General features: G+C 34.6%; 1 protein-coding gene across 1 annotated transcript in view; it reads right to left on the minus strand.

The window, feature by feature from the left end:
• Positions 1 to 1,713: 1,713 nt before the first annotated feature.
• The window catches only part of LOC145690280 (IDLSRF-like peptide), a 410,300-nt gene continuing 389,557 nt past the window's right edge, over positions 1,714 to 22,456 (minus strand). The window contains exon 4 of the mRNA XM_081765035.1: positions 1,714 to 6,278. Coding sequence (XP_081621161.1) covers positions 6,085 to 6,278 — 194 coding nt within the window. The 3' untranslated portion in view covers positions 1,714 to 6,084. The remainder of the gene's footprint in view (positions 6,279 to 22,456) is intronic.

Here is a 22,456-nt window from a genome sequence, read left to right on the forward strand (position 1 = left end):
ACACCCCATAATGCTATATATATACGAGGCGTGTTTTTTAAGTAAGGTCCGTTTGAACATAAGTACACAACGAAAGATTATTTCAAAAAAGTAAATGTATTTTCAGAAAGTACTTACTTTACTCTATGTTTCGACATAGTTGCTAAGTTTGTTCAAACACTTATCATACCTCTCAACCAATTTCAAAATACCCAATTCATAAAAACTTGCCGCCTGCTCCGATAACCAAGAGTTCACTGCCGTTTTCACATCATCATCATCATTGTAACGGTTGCCACTGAGGTGTTGTTTGAGGTGAAGGAACAGATGGTAATCGCTCGGCGCAAGATCAGGACTGTAGGGTTTGAGAGACCTGTTATTGTGAAGCGCCTGTTCTCACGAACCCTCACTTCAACTGAAGCCACTAAATCGTCTGTAATTGAAGAAGGGCTACCGGAACGGTCCTCATCATGGACGTTGTCACCGCCATTTTTGAATTCTCGTACCCACTTACGCACTTTACTTGCACTCATAACAGTATCACCGTACACTTCGCAAATCTGTCGATGAATTTCTACAGTAGACAGGTTTCTTGCTGACAAAAACCATATCACTGAGCTCACCTCACACGCGGCGGGCGACTTGATAGTCTTAAACATTGTGAAAGCACAGAACACAACCGTACATGTTAGCTTCAGAGCTGAAACTGAGCACAGTTGTTCCCAAGGCATGCCGGTACACGACGCACACGCTCGTTGCGGTATGCGCGCGAACTACTAGTGTCTACAACAAAACGGACCTTACTTAAAAAACACGCCTTGTATATATATTAACGCTCTAATAAATGTATATATACATTTATTTCTACCTTCGATATATAGGGTGTTTGAAAACAACACCGACAACGTTTGGAGGTGATTACTGACACCAAGATAAGACAAAAAAGTATGGACCTACTTGGGTGCACAAATGCTTCCTTTCGAAGTAATAGGCTGCCAAAAATATGAAAAAAAATGAACTTTAAAGATCCATAGTACCAAAACTATGGGGCCTAATTTAGTCGGATCAATTCTTCACTTAGGAACTAGTATGCGTCCTATCCAATATCCCACGTTCGATTCCCGGTGGGGACACTCGGTCTAAAACGTGTATAAAGCCTTTTCGGGGACACTCGGTCTAAAGATAGTAAAAAGCCATCCTTAGTGAGGTTTTCCTCATTCACACCAGGCAAATGCTGGGATGGTACCTAACATATAGATCCCAGGCCGCTTCCTTCCTACCCTTTCCTCGGATAGTGTGATCCCCGAGGGACATCATCGCTCATACCTGACAGGCTAACATAGCTATTAATGCGAAAAGCCCAAAAATCTAACTCCTAATTACCCTTCTTTTTTGTTAAGGTTTAAATTGTCCCATTTCCCGTGACGCACTCTGTATGTTTTTACAGGATTTCTTGACGATTTCTTGAGTCGTACTCGGCCATGGGACGTGCGAACATCTTACTCTACCTGAGGTTCTAGCTTGGGCTTGGATTTCAATGCTTAAGCTGCTGGTCTCACCCTACTAGCATTTTTGCTGACGAAGAGTGTAAATATCAATAAACCAGTCGATCGACAAGAAAGAAATGACCCTTTTCTATATTGCTATACTATGCAGAGCATGACTCCAATCAGTCAGTAAGGTTAAATACAACAAATGAACTAATGTACTATGAGTAAATACACAAAAATGCTCTTCATTACAAATTTATTTTTTATTATTATATTATTATTATTTGAGATCAAACATATTTTCAGAAATAAAACGTTTCAAAGGCAATTTCCTTTTCTTCATCTTTCTTATTTTTTTAACGCTCTAATATCACAATGTTTTTCACAAAGAAACAACCTATATAATAATGTTAAAGAGTATAATACATGAAATATGATTGAATTTTTCTCAATAACTCTTTTGGAAAAGATTTATTTTACGATTTCTTTTTTAGATAACTTCTTTCTTGTTAAATAAAGTAATTACTAAGATATTATATAATATATATGTATACTCTTATCGGAAAAATATATTTATTATCACTAACAAATATATATATTATTATTTATATGTATATATATATGTATAAGTAATTCAGAATCAAAATTAACCAAAACAAATTTTTATTTAAAAATTATTCTTTTTTAAAAAGTTTTTTTTTTGTTCACTCCATATTGGACCTTCAATTCCAGAAGACGTGGTGTGTCCAACACTTGGTGTCAATATCGGTATATGTATACATGAATTACGGAAAGAGTGGCTTTTAATCTGGGAAATGGTCATTTAATAAATAGGATAAAAAAGTGACCATAATTTTGTTATTGTAGATAATAATTTTAACATTGTTTGACTTAATAATATATAGACACTTGATTTTTCATGTAGTGAATAATCAATAAATAGTATTTATAGTTTAGAACGTGGTTAATGCATTTATTAAAGTAGTTAGTTCTTTAGACTACCATTTACGTAACTTTTTGCTAATGTAACTTATATTTTATTTAAGTAAAAAAAATCACATTTTATTGTCATTATTTTTTTTTATTTTGAGGATGATTTTCTGAATTGTAATTACAGGATTAAGTGAAATTGGACAGGTATTTACGTGAATTACGATCCTATGTAAAGGTCGAAGGCCTTTAGTATTAAAATTATGATTGTCAATAGAATTATCAATATTCTTATTAATTAGAATTTACATTTACAAGCCTTGATACTCTTATTGAAATCAGTTACAAAATTATCGATATTTTACTAGTTTCAATATATTTATCGTCACCTTCAACAACTATTAATTACATTGTTATTATTATGGGTTAGTTGATAACAATTACCAATATTTTTTGTGTTGTTGGAATTACCAATTATTATGATTGTTAACATTTCTCTCGTTATTGTGTGTTTTGTTCTAACGCAATTATCAATACTATTGTCATCCTAATGAGTTAGTTTGTTGCAATTATTAATACTGTTGCTGCTATTGTGAGTTAGATTGTTGCAATTATCCCTAATATTGGTATTACAATGAGTTTGTTTCTGAAAGTAATCAATCGAAACTTTTACCGTTATTTATAATACTGTCATTTTGAATTTACAAATTGTTACAATTTACAAAAGTTTTTAGAAAGCATTTGTATTATTTACATTTTGTATTTGTATGATATTTTTTGAGAAGTATTATTACAATATTATTGAACATTAATTAATTTTCAACTTTTGTGACATGCAAGTATCTAAATTACTTACATGTTATTCTTTCTACCAAAATTATCTGTTAATTGAGACAAAACAATGGTCACTTATGTCTATACCTTGCTTTATCCAATTCCCAGATTGTCACTACATATTCCGTGTTTTATTAAGGTTAAAAGGTCATGATCTTAGTCATCAGGTGAAGGTCAAAGAGTCAAGCTGAGGCATCACGCTGACTCTTTATTGATGATGTTTCGTCGTTAATATACAGGTCGTTATCTAGAGCGCGTTGCTGTCCAGGTCAACCTTCTGACCTTACCTTTAAAACAAAAAGCAAGCTCGGACTCTGGGTCATTGAATGAGCGAATAAACTTGCGAGTAACCCCCTAAATATTAGCTGCATAGAACTTATTTGGTTATGCAAAATACGAAGAGAAAACATATATATACTTAGGTATGTGTGTTTTAAAATGATAACAATTATATATTTCTTTTCTTGTTAATTTTTTAATGAATATTTTCTTCTTAAGGATCTGTAACGTGCTTTAATGCTGGCATTAGATGAGAAATGATAATTAAGGGTGCTTTTTATACATAAAGAAACAAATGAAAGCAAGTTCATTTGTTATCTTTAAAATTGCAGCTATGCAAAATTTTACAGTAAATACAGAACTTTATTCTGAATATTTATAAGAAATGTTCTACTTTACGTAATATAAGAAGCGTATATATGAAAATTAAATGTTTAAATTTTCGTTGATAAATTAAATACAAATTGGCTTATAATATTTGATTACATTTTTACTACATACTTTTAATAATATTATATGATTATCTTAAGCGTTATTACAAGATATTTTCCCCATTTCGTCCACTAATAATCTCACTACGATGTAATTAGCTTGTTTGAGTTAAAACATATTACAAAATATCTAGGGACACTAAATTTTATCGTCAATTTGCAACACGTTCGTTATTAAGTTTGCAACACTAACTTATTTTTAAAAATACTATTGATATAAACCAATTTAACTAAATATATTTGAATGTTTTGAATATATTTTTTTTTAAATTTTCGGTACATAAAAATTGTGATTGTAACAAGAGTAGATGTAGACCTATCTTCTTTCGTAAATTACCTAACGATTAATCAGTTCTATGCAGCGAAGTTTTGGGACACCCTATACACATACATACTTAAGGTTTAACATGCATGCAGCGTCTCCATACACATTATCTTTCTCCTCAGGATGTATTTTACATATGATTCTTTTTTTTTAGATTGGGAAGGAATATTGACTAAACACCGTTTGTAAGAAGAAAAAAATATATACATATTGTTTGAAAACATGTGTTGTATACAGGAGATAAAAATACACTCCAGATAATCCTCACAATCAAGAAAATGTTATGAATATTTTTCTTTTCTTTTCTTTCTTTTCTTTTTCTTTTTTTGAAATAAATGTTCTCAGGTATCAGCCTTATATTTTCCGAGAACATTTGTTTCACGAGTGTATATATTTCCACTTGTTATTCCTCCTACAGGAAGAAGTAATTCTAGAATTCGGTAACAGAGGGATTCCGTGTGCTATATATGAGATCTTGCGAGAAACTATTAGTTGATCTAAACGTTGATAGATGGCCGCAATGGTCTAAATTAAGAATCTTTTACGGACACAAGCTTTGGCAGCAATCTGTCGTCTAATATATTTATATGTGATAGTAAAGCTGTATGCTACTAGTTGACATAAGATCCAGACGACTTAATTATTCTAAAAATTGTAGTACACGTAGCACATTAAAGAAAAACTTACGAACACAATTGGTGCTACTGCCCTCTGTTGCTAAATAATAGAATTACTGTCTAAGACGGGGGAAGTATTATGATAAGATAAATACGGACAGTTCAGTTTGTTTCGGTAATCATACATAATGTTTGTTTCCAGTATATATGATTATCGCAACACAAATACACCAATCACAGGACAGAGATTTTAGAATACAGAGAAAAATATATATAGCTATATATTTATATGTATATTTGAATATATCAACACAGAATTCTTTTAATTTTCTTTTTTACTTTGAAGTGTACAACACCCGTTGTCACAAGACTCAAAGACACCTGCTTTCCACTTGTCCATTTTTATCATTTCTTGAGGGATGGAGGTGTGTATTACAGGGTCAATTTGGCTGTGCACTGGGTAAGAAAAAAAATATGTATAATCCTACATTTTTTTGTAGTTATGTTGTAAGATCTGGTTTCGTCATAGTAGAACCTTGACTCAAGTTAGATTAGTGTACATAGAGTAAGGTATAAGCATTGCAGTTGAAAAATGCACGTACACCTTTCTTTTTCTTCTGTTTGTTTTTCAACTACAGTTGCTGTTGTTTCTTACGCCCACCAATAGATGGCAGCACGAGAACATTAATCTTGATTCACATTTCGTGTTAATATCACCTGGGGAAGATTGCTTCTTCAATAATGCGTTAATATCCGTGATAAGTCATTTTTCATTGTTCTCAAAACACGATGTATGTTTGTTTGTTTGACTCAAGAAGGACGAATTTGTGCACTACGTTGTTTACTTACTTTTTTCTCTCCCTTTGATGACAGTTTTATCTAGAAATTTCCATTTAAAGGACGTATCATCGTCATAAATGATTTTTTTTTTAATTTAAAGACATATATACGATATATTTATTATTATTAATAATATGATTAACCACTTAACTTTTTCCCCATAACTTTTTGAAATAAATAGGAAAGCCTAAAAAAAAGTGGGAAGGTTTTCTTTAAAAAATACTTTTGTATTCCAAAACAAATAACAAACAAAACATAATTTTAAAAAGTAGATGATTTAGATCTGTAGAATTAGCAGCTCAATCAAGGAATCCCGTGTTCACCAGCTTTTCAAGGAAGAATTTCACATCCGCAAGCTCTGAATCTTTGATTCCAAGACTCTTTAACATTCCTAAATCTCCGTTCTCGACTGCCATGAAAACTGATCTCAGGTGTTCTAAGTCTGATCTCATCAGATGCAATGCTGCTCCAAAATCTTCGATGGTTTGGGATTCTGCAACACAAGAATACAAAACAAAAGTATTTAGTTAACCGTTTACAACTCTGTAAAATTTAACCAGATTAATAGGGTAAGGTGTCCATATTTCGGATAGGTTCCTATTTTCGGATACATTAATATCTCGCCACAATACAACAGCATAAATGTGGCAACGTTGTGAACTAGCGCGCCCTGGAGATGTTGTGTTGTCAAGAAGCTGCTGGACGTGCAAGTTGCGTGTGAAGTGTGTAGGGACGTTTTCTTTGTTTTCCACATTTTCGTTATAATATTTTGCTGGTGTAACTTAGCACATGAAACTTGAAGGTGAGTATGGAATGAATTGTGTGCATGCTTGTAGTTAGAATAGCTATTGTAGTTAAATATGAGTATGTTGTTTGTCAAGTCGAGTGTTCGGTAACAGCACACAGCAGCCATCTTTGGAAGTTGACGTGGTTTCCTAATTTCGGATACAAAGTGAGGGCCTAATTTCGACTATCCGAAATTAAGCGTACTTAAAAAAAAACTAAAGTATTGCATCCCTCTTGCAGATGTCTGGACGTAAAAGAAGGTGATGTTACAGTAAAAGCCATGGACAATATGGAAAAGGCCATCGACGCAGTGAAGAAGAAGAAAATGGGGTTTCTGAAGGCTTCCAAAGTGTTTGAAGTTCCCAGGTCAACTCTCTTAGATTATGTCAAATGTGCAAACAGTCAGCAACGTTTCCAATCACGAATTGGACGTAAATGTGCCTTAGGAACTGAGCTTGAAGACGAACTCGCTAGGTATTGTACAATAATGGATGAACGTCTTTATGGACTTAGGCGTCAAGATGTTCGTATTCTAGCCTATCAGCTTGCGGTGAAGAACAACATTAAACACCCATTCTCAACAAGAACTAACATTGCTGGCAAAAAATGGTTAAAAAAGTTTTTGACCCGGCACCCTAACTACTCCTTTCGAAAACCAGAGAACGTTTCACTTGCAAGAGTCAAAAATTTTACAAAAGAAAAAGTGTCTTGCTTTTTTGGTCTGTTGCGGCCGGAATTACAAAAAGTGAATTTTGAGCCATCAAAAGTGTACAATGTCGATGAAACTGGTATGTCCATTGTCCAAGGTACACGCTCGCAAGTCCTGGGTGTTAAAGGGAAACGTCAGGTTGCGAGACTGTCCTCCGCTGAACGGGGCTCCTTAATAACTATTGTGACATGCATGAATGCTTGTGGTACATACGTTCCTCCTCTAATTGTTTTTCCGCGCGTCCGTATGAAACCTGAATTGCTACATGGAACACCACCAGGAAGCGTAGCAGCATGCCACCCATCGGGATGGATCCAAATGCATATTTTCACACAATGGTTTGAACATTTTGTTAAAGTTGTAAAACCATCATCTAGCGACCCTGTTGTGCTCATACTGGATGGGCACTATTCGCACACCCGTAACCTGGACATTATCCACCTAGGACGGACCCATGGAGTCATTATTGTGTGCTTACCACCCCACTCGACGCACAAGCTCCAACCTCTGGATGTGAGTTTTATGGGTCCATTTAAGCAGTTTTATTCACAAGAAATCGAACTCTGGCTCGATAATCACCCGTTTCAGCCAGTTTCTATGTCTGATGTTGGTGCGATTTTCGGTAAAGCCTACGTACGAGCTGCAAGTATGCAAGCTGCAATCAGCGGTTTTAGAAAGTGTGGGATTATTCCCTTCAATCCGAATGTTTTCGACGACAGTGATTTCCTACCCGTTCAAAGCAGTGTCAGACCTACTAATTCTGTTCCTGCAAACTGTGACCCTTTACCGTCGGAACACAACAGTGACAGTAGCCCTACCATCCGTACGACTATTCCTGAAAAATCCTTACCGTTTTCACCATTTGACATACGACCCCCTCCAACACTACCAGGCCCATCCACAGGTAGTAGGAAAAGTGGACAAGCTGCAGTGATAACCTCATCCCCATATAGACATACATTGGCTACACAAAAATCTGCACTTTCTACCGCTAAGAAATGGAAAACCAAAAGAAATATTTTGCGAGACACACTAAAGCCTTCAAAGCAGAAGAAAGCGACTAAGCCTTCAAAGAAGTCTCCATCATCTGATGAAGATAGTGACTCAGACCATACTGTTCCTCTAATTTCCACTGACGAGGACGACAGTGCAGACGAAGAATGTGTTTATTGCTCTGTTGCTTATCGTGAAGACACATCAGGAGAACAATGGATTAGGTGTATTGGATGTTTGAGATGGGTGCATGAGCTTTGTGCCAGAACAGAGAAAGACGGTTGGCAGACATACAAGTGCGACTATCGTGAATAGTCAGATACAACTGTTCTCTCATTTCCTTGCTTTGTATTTGCTATCATTTGTGTAACATAATCAGTGCTAATAAGCCATGTTTATAGTCTATCAATGTTATTTGAAATCCTATCCGAAATTAGGCACTGTCGTATCCGAAATTGGGAAACCAAAATAATGAATGCTTATTTTTGTACGGTTTCATAATATACCATATACAAGGATTGAATATTTAGCTATGGACTCTATCATGCTATCCTTACTTTCATTAATCTTCAAACTTTGTTTTTCATCCCTGACATCTTGAGTTTGGCTATTGGTATGCACGTGACACACCTCAATTGCTTAAGTATCCGAAATATGGGCACCTTACCCTATTATTATTCCGTTTAATCAGATATCAACTATACTAACATAACTTAAGTTGGATATTAAAAAAAAAAACTGTACGACCAAACTTGTTTTACATTCTTGCACTGAATGTTTTCCCGCCTTTTACCTATTTTTTTTTAAATCGCCTACTTCAGTTCCTCTCCTGGCATTGTTGCTTTTCCTTTCTGTACGGAATTAAGTATTAAGTATGAAGTATTAATCTAAATATTATTATTATTACGTATTCTGACTTCCGGCAAGTCCTGGGACAGGCACGTAGCCAGAATTTTGTAATAGGGGGGGTCCGTGACGAAATACTGTGGTTATCACACTAGGGGCTCGATCATTCAAAACTATTATACTGGCAACATATATTCGTTCGTTTAGCCAGGATTTCGTAATGGCGGGGGCGGGGGGCGTGACATGAAATACTGTGGTTACACACCAGGGGATCGATCAATCTAAACTATTTTACTGGCAACGTACCCATATTGTTTTTTTTTTTTTTTAGGACAATAAAATGAGGACATGTTAGTAAGTATTTTAATCAGAAAACCTATGATGAAATCTTGAGTAAAAGAATACAAAAAAGTATTGAAAAAGATATAGTTTCCGAGGTCATTCGAACTCGGTTCTACTTGTCTTCTTCTTCTTATCTTCGTTTAATGCCGTCAAGGATAGCAATGAGATCTCTTTCGGGAGTAAAGACATCTTATAAAATGGATTAGTGTTGCTGCGAAATTCAAAATGACTCATATTATTGGTGATTCTGGGCATTTCTTAAGTTCTATCTGAGAGTCTATCAGGGGCGGATCGAGGACCGACTTCTGGGGGGGCGGTAGGTTGTCATACTGATACTTTCGAGGGCTCCAAACTTTTTGATGGGTTTTATTTATATATATAAAATAAGAAAGTTTCCTCTTCTTGGGAAGGGGAAGGCGATCGCCCCGATCGCCCCCCTCTGGATCCGCCCCTGGAGTCTATCTTATTGAACCGGTTTATCGATCGTCATTTGTAGTCCATAGGATTAATATGGAGATAGATGGAATTCGGAATGTTGCGTTACGCTTGCTGTAGCTTTATATTTTTGACGCTGATTCTTCTTTTTCTCATATCTTTTGTTTTATCTTTCCTTAATATTTTCATTTCTGGATCCGAAGGGGGGGGGGGGTCCGGACCCCCCGGACCCACCCCTTGGCTACGTGCCTGCCTGGGACTAATGAGGATTTTTTTGTATTCAATTTTAGATTTGGACCTGGAAATATTTTTTCCAAGTTTCTCGATCTTCAGCTTCCTCTTTTAACTCCCAATATTTTCTTCTATTTTTCAAATTATCGATGAGTTCTTCAGTGTTCTTCGTTCTATTCCTCACTTTCCTTCCATCTTTCCTTCTATGACAGTATGAAGAGGACACTTTCTTCGCAAGATGTGTCACCTTCTCTCATATATATTTTAAAATGTCTTTCTTTGTTGCTCTCTCTGTCCATTTTATCTTCTCCATTTTCCTTCAACACCATATTTCGAAGCTCTCTAAATATTTCTTCTCTAACTTCCGTAATGTCCATATCTCTGAACCATATAGCCCAATGTTTCATATATATAGCACTTGACCAACTTATTCTTAAGTCCAATATTGAGCCTGCAAGTTAAGACTGATATTTTCTTCTTGAATGCTTCTTTGGCTATGGCAATTCTTGATCTGATCTCTTTCGTGCAGTAAATGTCTCTTGTCAAAATACTTTCCGGATACTCTGACCCGTAAGGTCTCATTTCCACGAGATATTCTCATGACTTTCGACTTTCCGATGTTGATTTCCATTCCATATTATTTTCCAGTGTCAACTATTTTGCCAATCGTCTCCTGTAATTCTTCGGTTCTTGCTGTAGAAAGTCTAACCGTATCAATTGTATACTTGATCTTAAGGATTGACAAGTAGTTACCAATTGACCAGCGCTAGGCAGTAGCCACACGAAGATACATGAGAGTCTGGCCCAATCTAAACGATATTCATATTCACTTGTTATGGGGTTCATTAAACTTGTTCAATGCACTAGAGTCCCGTTTAACCAAATTAGTGGGATCAATGGTTCTTCGGATGAACGAAAATTCGGTTAGACCGAAATAGATTTTTTAATATACAGTATATATAGCCCACTGTACTGTATATTTGTATACAAATCTGAACTGGCAGTGTCTCTTGACTTTTATAATACAGTACAATTCGTGTGCTAAAAATTAACTGGGGATGAGAAGTTTGTGAGTACAGCCAAGGCATCATAAAAATGAACCTACTCTTTGACATAAGTAACTGTTGGATCAAAACAAATATTGTATTCTTTATCAGTGTTCGTATTTTTCTTTAAGAAAATTTACCTCGACTGACACAGATTTTTTTCCGTTTTCTTGTCAAATTTTCCGTATTTTGTTCAATGTGCAAACTGTATCACAGAAGTTATGTTATAAGATTAATTGTGTCACAGAAGTTATGTGATAAGATTACTTGTATCACAGAAGTTATATGATAAGATTAATTGTATCACAGAAGTTATGTGATAAGATTAACTGTGTCACATAAGTTATATGATAAGATTAATTGTATCACAGAAGTTATGTGATAAGATTAATTGTATCACAGAAGTTATGTGATAAAATTAATTGTATCACAGAAGTTATGTGATAAGATTAATTGTATCACAGAAGTTATGTGATAAAATTAATTGTATCACAGAAGTTATGTGATAAGATTAATTGTATCCCAGAAGTTACGTGATAAGGTTAATTTAAATATGTTAGATCTAAAGGAAGTGCCAACCATATTTATTTTATTCGTTTACTTTTTTTTACTGTTTTCTTTGTTCACACAAACAAGAAATACACAAAATGACACCCAGTCAACAATGGGTGCAAATTAAGCTACTTTGAATACACACGAACACACAGCCTATTGCTATTATACTGGTTAATTTCTGAAGAACAAAGAAAAATTTTAAGCATTTTTTATTGGTCACTCAGTCAGCGCAAGAATTTCCCTGAATTTTCACGTTTTATCGGAAATTGTCCCTTTTCCCTTTTTTTGCTAAATTTATCTACGAAATTTCCCTAGATTAGGGAAGTTTCCCTCAAACTAACGAACACTGCTCGTTGTTAATGTTTTTAAATAAAACTCGCGTATAAGTTTTTTTAAGCGATTCGGTTAAACTGATAATTTAGTTAATTGGGATTCGGTTAAACGGGACTGTAGAATACTTACAGCAAATCAAGAATGTTTTTAATAGAAAATGAACTTAAAAGTAATAAACCATGTCAGCGTTAAAATAATTTAAAATAAAACTGAAATCATTTACATTTGTTATTCTCATTTGTCTAGCTGAACCTTCACAGTTGTGAATTTACTACTATTTTATTGTCTAAGTGTCTGACATTAATTAATGTTTATATCTATTATAATCTGTGTTTATTTTTCTTTCTTTTAACAACATACACCCATATAAATACAAAATAAAACTTCCATAAACGATTTTTGTTTCCTTATAAATAGTTTATTAGTGTATTGGTACATTTGCTACAGACTGTATTTCTAACCCCATTAACTGTCAGGACCTATGCTAGAATAAAATACTATACTAAAACTATAATATAGTGAAGTAATGCTTTCGTATTCTGAAAGAAAATTTTTAGTATGTAGAAACACAGCCTCCTGAAAAAAATAATTGATCCGCTTAGATAGGGTTGCCGTAATTTTTTGATCCAAAATACGGACAAGCCTTAAAATGACGACCCATCAAAGGTACGGTGTCCAAACACACAATAAATATTTTGAAATTTCAGCTTTTTAGGTTATCACACAAGTGTTTACTAGAATACTTAAAAGACTATTGGAAACTATTATGTTTTATAATTTTTCCATTAACACGAATATAATAAATCATGCCATTAGATTATGTATATCAAATCTAAACAAAAGATCCCTGGAATGGAAAAATGAGACACTTTTTAAAGACATTACCTACTTTATAATAGTAATTAAATATAAGTTATCGAACATGATGAAAACATAGTTCCTTTCGCCCGAGATTTATACGATTTTCGACTCGGAAATTTTCGGGTAGCTCCAAAACTGTCAAATACGGACATTTCCCTATTTCATGTTTTGTACGATACGGTCACGAACACAGACCCAAAAAATACAAACAATCCATACAAAATACGGACATATAGCATAGCAACTCTACCCTGAGAAGAAATTGCTGGCTAGGTCACTGTTATGATCTAAGTGTTATGCAACAAAACCGGAATTCTGTTTACTTATTATCAATTATTTGATTTTACGATAAGTATGATATAATAATTGGTAATAGTAAACAGTTGATATGATTGAATTATTGCAGTTGGTAAGAATAACAACTATAGGATTTGTGAACAATCATTACAATGTGTAATGGTTTCCATGAAATACACAGGATGGAGCAAGATGGAGTTCTTTTCGAATGAAGTGTAGTTCTTTGAATGCATGTCAAAACGTATTAGTTTTGTTTACTCACGTATTATAGTATTTAACATATTTATGTTGAAAACTATAGCACTATAATATAATTACTGAAGTTAATAAAGTTATGCAATATGCATAGCCTCTAAATATGTTTTACATGAAGTGTTAATTATGTGCTCGCGTGCATCAAAGTGTGTGTATGCGTGTGTATTCCAGACTCCTCTAGGGAAAAAAATCCTACGCCCGTCTCTGGTAGCTTCCATATATTTTCTCAGAATTTACATCAACGTTACTTAATATCCCACAATTTCTTAACTTTACTCTGATCGCGATACCTTACAGATTATTCAACAGTTTGAATTACGCAAAGCTTCACGTTGAGGTATGGCTATTCCTATTTAATCACACTAGAGTATAGTCCAAGATGAATTTAGATACAATGACATTGTGTTGAGGAAATGGAAAGAAGCCAAACATGGTGAGAAAATGGAAAGAAGCGAGGAAAATTATGAAGGCAGGAGACAAGGTGATGAATTGGAATGGAGGATTTGCTACAAATAAAGATGGAAGTTTGATCAAGGTACAGTTATTGTGCTGAAACTGTTACGTGACTGTGTTTTTCTATAGGCCTATACTTTTACTACATAGCCTTGTTCAGTGTGTCGTTGTGTTTAGTTTGATTATATGGATAGAATATGCCGTTCGTTGCCAATAATAAACGGATAGTTAGTTTTAAATATGCCGTTCGTTGCCAATAATAACGGATAGTTAGTTAAAAATATGCCGTTCGTTGCCAATAATAACGGATAGTTAGTTAAAAATATGCCGTTCGTTGCCAATAATAACGGATAGTTAGTTTTAAATATGCCGTTCGTTGCCAATAATAACGGATAGTTAGTTAAAAATATGCCGTTCGTTGCCAATAATAACGGATAGTTAGTTAAAAATATGCCGTTCGTTGCCAATAATAACGGATAGTTAAAAATATGCCGTTCGTGGCCAATAATAACGGATAGTTAGTTAAAAATATGCCGTTCGTTGCCAATAATAACGGATAGTTAGTTAAAAATATGCCGTTCGTTGCCCACGATAGTTCTATTCAAACGGATTGTCTGTATATGAAACAAGAAATTTTTTGTTCAAAAATGTACCAATAAACCGCGGAGACTTTTTATATGACCCTATTTCTACACACTTCCATATTGCAATGAAGTTCTCTTAATCAAGTAGACTTTCTCGCTAAATTTACTTTTAAAAAATTATACAAATTAATTAATGAAATTTGCTGTACCTACGAAATATTATTATTTACAGTATGATTATGTAAGGCAAAACATGATTAATGTGCTATAGTTATTATTGTGCTGCCATCTATAATAAAGGAATGTTTATTAGAAGTAAGACAACACACTATATACTGTTTACGTGTTATTCTTTTTGTTTGATAAATATTCCCTGACAGGATTAAGAAGTTGGCATAATGACTATAATTAGAGAATGTTTGAAGCACGCAATATTTACTGTATATGAAGTATACAGTAGGTTATGTAATTAAGAGTTTCTTTTTTTTCTATTTCTCCATGTACAGATGCAAAGATACACCGATACACAACTAGAATTCAGCATAATAAATCACCTGAAAAATAACATAATTTATATCTTCCTGGAAAAAAATATTACGTACTTGATTAAAAATACTTATGCATTTGAAAATACGATTTGTTTTTATCACGAAAGCACTGCCAGCATTGCATTTATTTGAATATGGAAAACGAAATATTAGAACGTTCTTCTACAGAGAGAGAGAGAAAGAGAAAGAGAAAGAGAGAGAGAGAGAGAGAGTTTAAAAAAAGAAGTACCGAATTCATTAAAATGAATTATAAATACAATGGGAATAATTGCTGCATAATTGCTACAACTTTTTTTTTGTACAAAAATACTAGTCACATATTTTATAAATACATTTAAAAAAATCAAATTATATTTCTGATATTGTCACGATATTCTAAGAGTAATTGCATTTTGATCTGTTATCTGTTACGTCCAAGTTTATGTGATTCTAATAATGGTAGCCAGTTGAAATATGTAATAGCCAATGAAGCATATTTATTTCGAAAGAGTTTGTCATAAATATTAGAATAGAATATAAATCATGAAGATGACAGATTTTAAACCCATGAATAGTTATTATTATTATTATTATTATTATTATTATTATTATTATTATTATTATTATTATTATTATTATTATTATTATTATTATTATTGTACATACTACGTTGATTTTGTAAGTCAAATGGTCGTATGGATGTTTTAAGAGGAGCAGTAACAATTTCATAGCGTACAAACCTATGACGGTTGAAATTGACGAACAACTTATTTTTATATTTTACTCAACTTTAGAGAAAAGATAAAGTGACACTTTTAAATTATCTCATGCCTATACATTATAACACATTACACTAGTTTGATGTCACTCATCAGAATATTGGAGGACAGTTCCGAAATTACTTCCAGGCACCAGGCATATACGCAGGAATTTACTTCAGGAAGAGTCCAAAGCTTTCCAGGGAGAGTACAAGTTCAATATTAGGTTAAATTATGTTAAAATTTCTAAAAACATCTATAAGTCATATTTTGCTCCCGGTATTTGAGTACTGTTCTCCTATCTGGTGTATGGCCTGCCCTACTCATTTAAAAATAATAAATTCCATAATTAATTTCTTTTTAACCATTGTATCCTACCGAGTACCTCACCTCCGAACACTTCCAAAAAATGACGTTTCAAAATCCCTCAAATATCTAACCTCCCCTATGAGAAACAAAATTTCTGAACTAATATTTTTGCAAACAAATTGTAAATGGCCATGTATCATGTGAACAGTTATTAAGTCAGATCAATTTTCCCGCACACCCACTAGAAAAACACGGTCTACTGATTTCTTTTACACTCGAGCTGCGAGAGTAAATATTGTCCAAAGGTGCCTTCTAAACCGAATTATCAGTACTTATAATCAGTTACCAGAAACTGTAGACGTTTTTCAAATGAGTATAATTTCAGATACGCTATAAATAGGCTACTTTTGTAATGTTGCTGTTGTGCTGTACCATCTTGAGCTCAAATTGTTATGTTATCAAAATGTTAAAATGTTTCAGTGTAAAATGGCCTAGTGCTGCTGTATCTGAAACCTTCTATAAATAAATAAATAAATAAATAAATAAAGAAATAAATAAAATTAGACTAAATTTACAGAAAAGTTGAGATTTTGAGGGGGGAGTCCGGACCAAAATCCCAATCTCTGTGTACGCCCCCTGCTGGGCACTTAGTTTTATTCTTTAACTAGCAGCGTTCACCCCGCTTCGCTGCGGTCACCCCGGAACGCAATAAACTTTGTTACTTAGATAAATTTTACTTTTTCGCTTTCAAGTGATATGATAAAAACCATAGAAGATTGCAGTAAATGTTAACATTATATCGCCTGTCATTTATGTTAACCCGCCCCGCTTCGCTGCGGTCACCCCGGAAGTTTTCGCTTTCAAGTGATATGATAAAAACCATAGTAGATTGCAGTAAATGTTAACATTATATCGCCTGTCATTTATGTTAACCCGCCGAGTTACACGGTCATGCGGGTTGCATATAAATACGTTTATTTTTACCTATGATGAACTAACAAAGGATTTGTACGTTATGGACACTTGAATGGTCAATTATCTCAAGACACTGGTAATTAAAAATTAAAGTGATATGATAAAAACCATCTAGGGTCCAAATCCTAATAACCCCCCAAAAATAAAAGAAATTGGTTCAGCCGTATTAGCGTGATGAGGTAACAAAGGATTTGTGCGTTCTCTTTTATATATATAGATACCTTAATAGCTTTGGATATGAGATTTGTTAAGATAAAGCAAGTTAGGTTAGTTAAAGTAGTTAGATAGAAGTTACCCTACATTTAGCTTCTTATCTGTTAGGTTTTTTCTTATTATATTGTTTATTTATTTCGTTTACACACTACAATAGTAGGAATCCTTAGGATAGGGTAAATAGGGTACTATGTACCTAGGAAGTCTCGTGCATATGTTTATGTAAGAGTAGCCGACCCTAACCTTTTTTTGGACTCACGACACACTTTATTGCCCGCTACGACATCGCTAAAACTGAATATTGTTACTTCCGAGCAGAAATTGGCTGGCGCCGTATGTCGAAAATTGATTTTAACCTATTATTTAATACTTTATGGTGAGACTAACGGTAAAATATGCTGTAGAAAGTCCAGACTTATAATAGGTCTTATGGATGCCATACGCTCGATTTTTATCACCTTTTTTTTTTTTTTTTTTTTTTTTTTTTTTTTTTTTTAGCAAAATTTAAAAAATGTGAAATATACAAGTCTCATAGTGAGTTCTCTCGTCCCTCTTCTCCGAAACAAAGCGTCCAAGTTACGCTTATGCTTGCAAATATACGCACATATTTAAACTTAGGATTGTGTAGAATCAAGAAGGTGTATCATTTTAGACATTATTCGGTCACAAAAAATAGACCGGAGGGAAAGAGAAAGACAAAATGTCCCTCTTTACCCTTAAAACGGGAATTTTCAAAAAAAAAAAAAAAAAAAAACTTGGACACACTCTCACTTACTTTTAATGAGAAGTTTATATGTCAAGTGTCATCTCCCTTACTTCAGGGTTCAGGGATTCATATGGTTCTCTATTCTGAACAATGGCTTAGTGGTAGAGCGTTCACCTCTGCTGTATAAGGATCCTGGTTCGATCCAAGCTCGCGCCAAGTGAACTTTATAGTGGATAATCACCATGTGCGTCGGTTTTCTCGGGGTCCTCCCGTTTTCTTCCACTTTCTTTATTGAACCATTCCCATCATCACTGTCTCCTTTAACCTAGCCAGCATAACTATGGGAGGACGTAAAACTCAAAGATTTCGTTTCATGTTTTTCTGTTCTGGACAAAATACTTAAATATTCTTTACTTTCGTTAGCCCAATATACACCGTATTTCAAATAGTTCCTTTCTCAGTCATTGTTCTTATTACGAAAGCAATTTTCTCTCCAAATTTCAGGTTCTTATACGTATATATTCGTAACTTGAACGCTTTCTTGTATATACAGGGTGGTAGGTAACTCCCCCGAAAAACTATGGTAGGCGATTCCTTATATGAAATGAAAGAAAAAAAGTTCTAACAAACATGGGCCGAAAAACGTCTCCTTTCAGAGTTATGATCCATTGAAAATTCGAAAAATCAATTTTCAAAACACCCTAACTTAGAAACTATAGGACCTATCCCAAGCGGTTTAAGGAATTACACAGGAACTACTATGTGCTCTATCTAAATATCCATGTTTTATCATCGTCCGTTATCGGTGAAAGGAACTGTCAAAAGGAAGTTGAAGTATAGGAATACTCATTTAAGTACTAATGGTGCGTTCGTTTCGATGGTACCGGTGATTCTGAAACATGGATATTTAGATAGAGCGTATACCAGTTCCTGTGTAATTCCTTAAACCGCTTGGGATAGGGCCTATAGTTTCTAAGCCAGGGCGTTTTGAAACGTGATATTTCGAATTTTCGGTAGTTCATATCTCTCAAAGGAGACGTTTTTCGACCCATGTTTATTAGAACTTTTTTTCTTTCATCTCGTATAAGGAACCGCCTCCTAAAGTTTTTCGGTGGAGTTATCTACCACCCTGTATAAATGAACATATTTCCAGCTGGGAATTCCAGGACAATGTTCCTTGTCACAAGACCAAATTTGTGCTGTAGTGCTGAGTGGTGAATTTCAATTGCTGCAATGACTCAGAAACTCGCTCGATCTTAACCCAATTTCAACATCTTTGGGATGTCATTGAACATTGAAGTCGAGCTTATCGCCTCCCTCCACGGAATTTACAGGAATTAAGTGACCTGCGTACGCCATGGATTCAGCTACCTAGCAAAGTCTCACTGCTTCCATGCCAAACTGCATGGCTGTTGTCTTGCAAGTCAAACATAGTCATATCGAATATTGCTTCAGTCATCATAATGTTCTGCCTGGTCAGTGTATAATAGTATATATTAACAGTATAATGGATTTTCTAAAATGCTATTTCTTGGAGCTCTCTAGTCCTCTCAAAGAATATGTCTAGTTAGCCTCTGCAGTTCCAGCACATTCCGCTTAGTTTTCAGATCTAGTTTTAAAAAAAACACTTTCTTGATTCTGCCCCGTTTCTGAAAAATAAGTATATGCGTATGTTTGTAAGCATAAGCGTAACTTGAGCGATTTTTTTGGGAAGAGAGTGTGGACACTTTGTCAAAAAAAAAAAAAAAGTGTAAATACTTTTTCAGGCTAACTATCCTGAATAAGGTTTTCCTCATTCACACCAGGCAAATGCCGGAATGGTACCTAATCTTTTTCTGTCAGGCAGCTTCCTCCCTTCCCTTTCCTCAGATAGTGTGATCGGCTAGGTGAGGGTTAACATAAGCCATAGATGCCGAAAGCCCAGAAATCGAAATCCTTATCTTAAGCTTTGGGGAGAGCGAGGCGAGAGAGCTCATCATAAGACTTGTACATTTCACATTTTTGAATTTTGCTCAAAAAAAGGTGCTACAGGAACAGATTAAACTAATCAAAAAAGTATTTAGATGGTCGGGATCCGTCTCTCTATCCCCACACTTAACACCAATTTTCTGCTCTAGAGCTCGGATTTCAAATTTTTTTGTATCGTTGTATTTGTGGAATACTACAAAAATCAATCAAAACATCTCGGGCCCGTATTGATGCCTTCTACCGTGGTTTCTTTCGAAAAAGTTATCATTCTCTTCTCCAAACAGGCGAGCATAAGACTGTTACACCTTCTTTCGTAGGATAGCTCACCATAAGACTTGCTTAATTCACAATATTGAATTTTGTACAAAATCTCCGATTGGACTCCTCAAAAATTTTTGTATGATGGACCCCCGTATGTATTCTCATCACAATCGCTCTGCACATTCAACATCGATTTTTTTTCTAGTCTCCTGAGCTCGGATTTCAAAACTTTTGGTACCGTTGTCTTTGCCTAGTCAAATACTACAGAAATAAATCAAAACATCGCAGGCCCCTCTCTACCGAAAAACTTCTGGCAATACCATGTCACCGAAAGACCTTTAAAACGAAGCAGAATAAATTTATTATCGTCTTTTATTGATTGATTAGTTTCTTAATTTGGAGTTCTAGCGTATGATTGAGCACCGAGGTTGTATAAGACATGTCTTTCCTTTAAGTATCACTCTTCAATATCTATACAGAGGCCGGTGCTCACTTCACCCATCTGTTGCTTCCAAAGCTTCTAATACCAAAGATAACGATCACAGACAAAGTATGATCTTCCACGGTTCGACCCTTTCTGATATCAATGAAAATATCCTCCTCCTTCTCTTCTTCCAAGCCTTTTTTCCTAGTTAGCTGGAAAAAAACTGAAATGAAATCTTTGAGTTTTACGTCCCACGGTTATGCCGGTTAGGCTAAAGGAGACGGTGAGTATGAGTAACGAATGAAATGGTGGAATGAAGAAAGTGGGAGGAAACGGAAGAACCTCGAGAAAACCCATGCACACGGTGTTTGTCCACCACAAAGTTCACTTGGCGGTGGCTGGGATCGAACCCGGGGACCCCAAGCACGAGAGCTGAACGCTCTATCACTGAGCCGCCGCTGGAGTCATCTTATCGGATCGCTGTCCTCCACCTGTTTCTATCTTCTGTCATATCCGCTATGACACAACACTGCACCATGTCGTCCTTCACACAATCTTTCCACTTCTTCTTTGGTCTGCCTCAGGCTCGTTTTCCATTAAATTCTCTAGCATCCACTCGGTGAGCCACGTGTTCTAAAGGTCTTCTTATATGTCCAAACCATCTCAGCCTATTTTCTTGCAAAGTTTTCTACTACTAGTCTCATCTTTACTGTTTTCTGGTTCACTTCATGGTTAATTTTGTCCTTCCGTGTCACTCCACACCTCCACCATAACATCATCACCGCAACATGCAAATTTTGTTCCTCTCTTTTCTTCGTCGTTCAACATTCCGCTTCCTATAATATGGCAGGTCTCACTTCTGTTTTGTAAACTTTTTCTTTAAGGCATGTCAAAATATTGTCGTCTTTCTTCCTCAAAGAATATTCAGTATAGGTGCTATCTCTGTGTGCTATTTCTAGCCCATTAATTTACATAGGAAAGTGTTGATCTCTACTTATGTGCCTTGCTTTGTGAAAATTAAATTCGGTAATATATAATACGAGTATTTATATTTAAAAATTAAATTTAATTTATGTAATATTATTGAAGTATATATACATGCTGAACCAATTATCTTGAAACGCTTATTCCAGTTTTAAGCTAATACATACAAATCTCTGAAATTTAATACCATTGAAATATCGACATGGGAGGTAGTTTGACATAATCCTTAAATATCACCAGATAAACAGTGTTGCTAATCTACCAAAAAGTTCTATTTTTTTCAAATGGCACTATGTTAAGTTATTACATTTTTAATATAATGTTAAAAAACAAAAACCTCACAATACCACATTTATAATTCAATGTTACGAACTAATGATGGTACAAGAGCAGTACAAACATCCATAAGCATACACATTTTAGATGCCTCTAGAACAGTAAGAATTGCACATGAGATAGGTGTGAGAATGCTCTTTAAATATGAATTTCATCACCATGATATGACGATGGTTTCTAACATCCGATATACTTCTCACGAAGATAATTAAAATATAATTAGATTTTTAAAAAATCCATCCATGTTTATTGTATTAGACATATATGAAAAGTGAAAATTCCAAACAGAGAAATACTAAGAGGCAAAAGAAAAAAAGTTTCAAAATTTACATACAGAAAGGAAAAGATGGAATTAATGAATATACACTTTGAGACGTTAAAAAAGTTAGGAAAGAAATAAGAGGAAAGTAGAATGTAAAATTAATAGATTGAAATGAAACAAACTCTCAGTTTAACTTCTCACTATAACCATCCATCTCAGAAG

The sequence above is a fragment of the Thermobia domestica genome, chromosome 7 (assembly GCF_964235325.1).
Source record: "Thermobia domestica chromosome 7, izTheDome1.hap1.1, whole genome shotgun sequence".
In the NCBI taxonomy this organism is placed as follows: Eukaryota; Metazoa; Arthropoda; class Insecta; order Zygentoma; family Lepismatidae; genus Thermobia; species Thermobia domestica.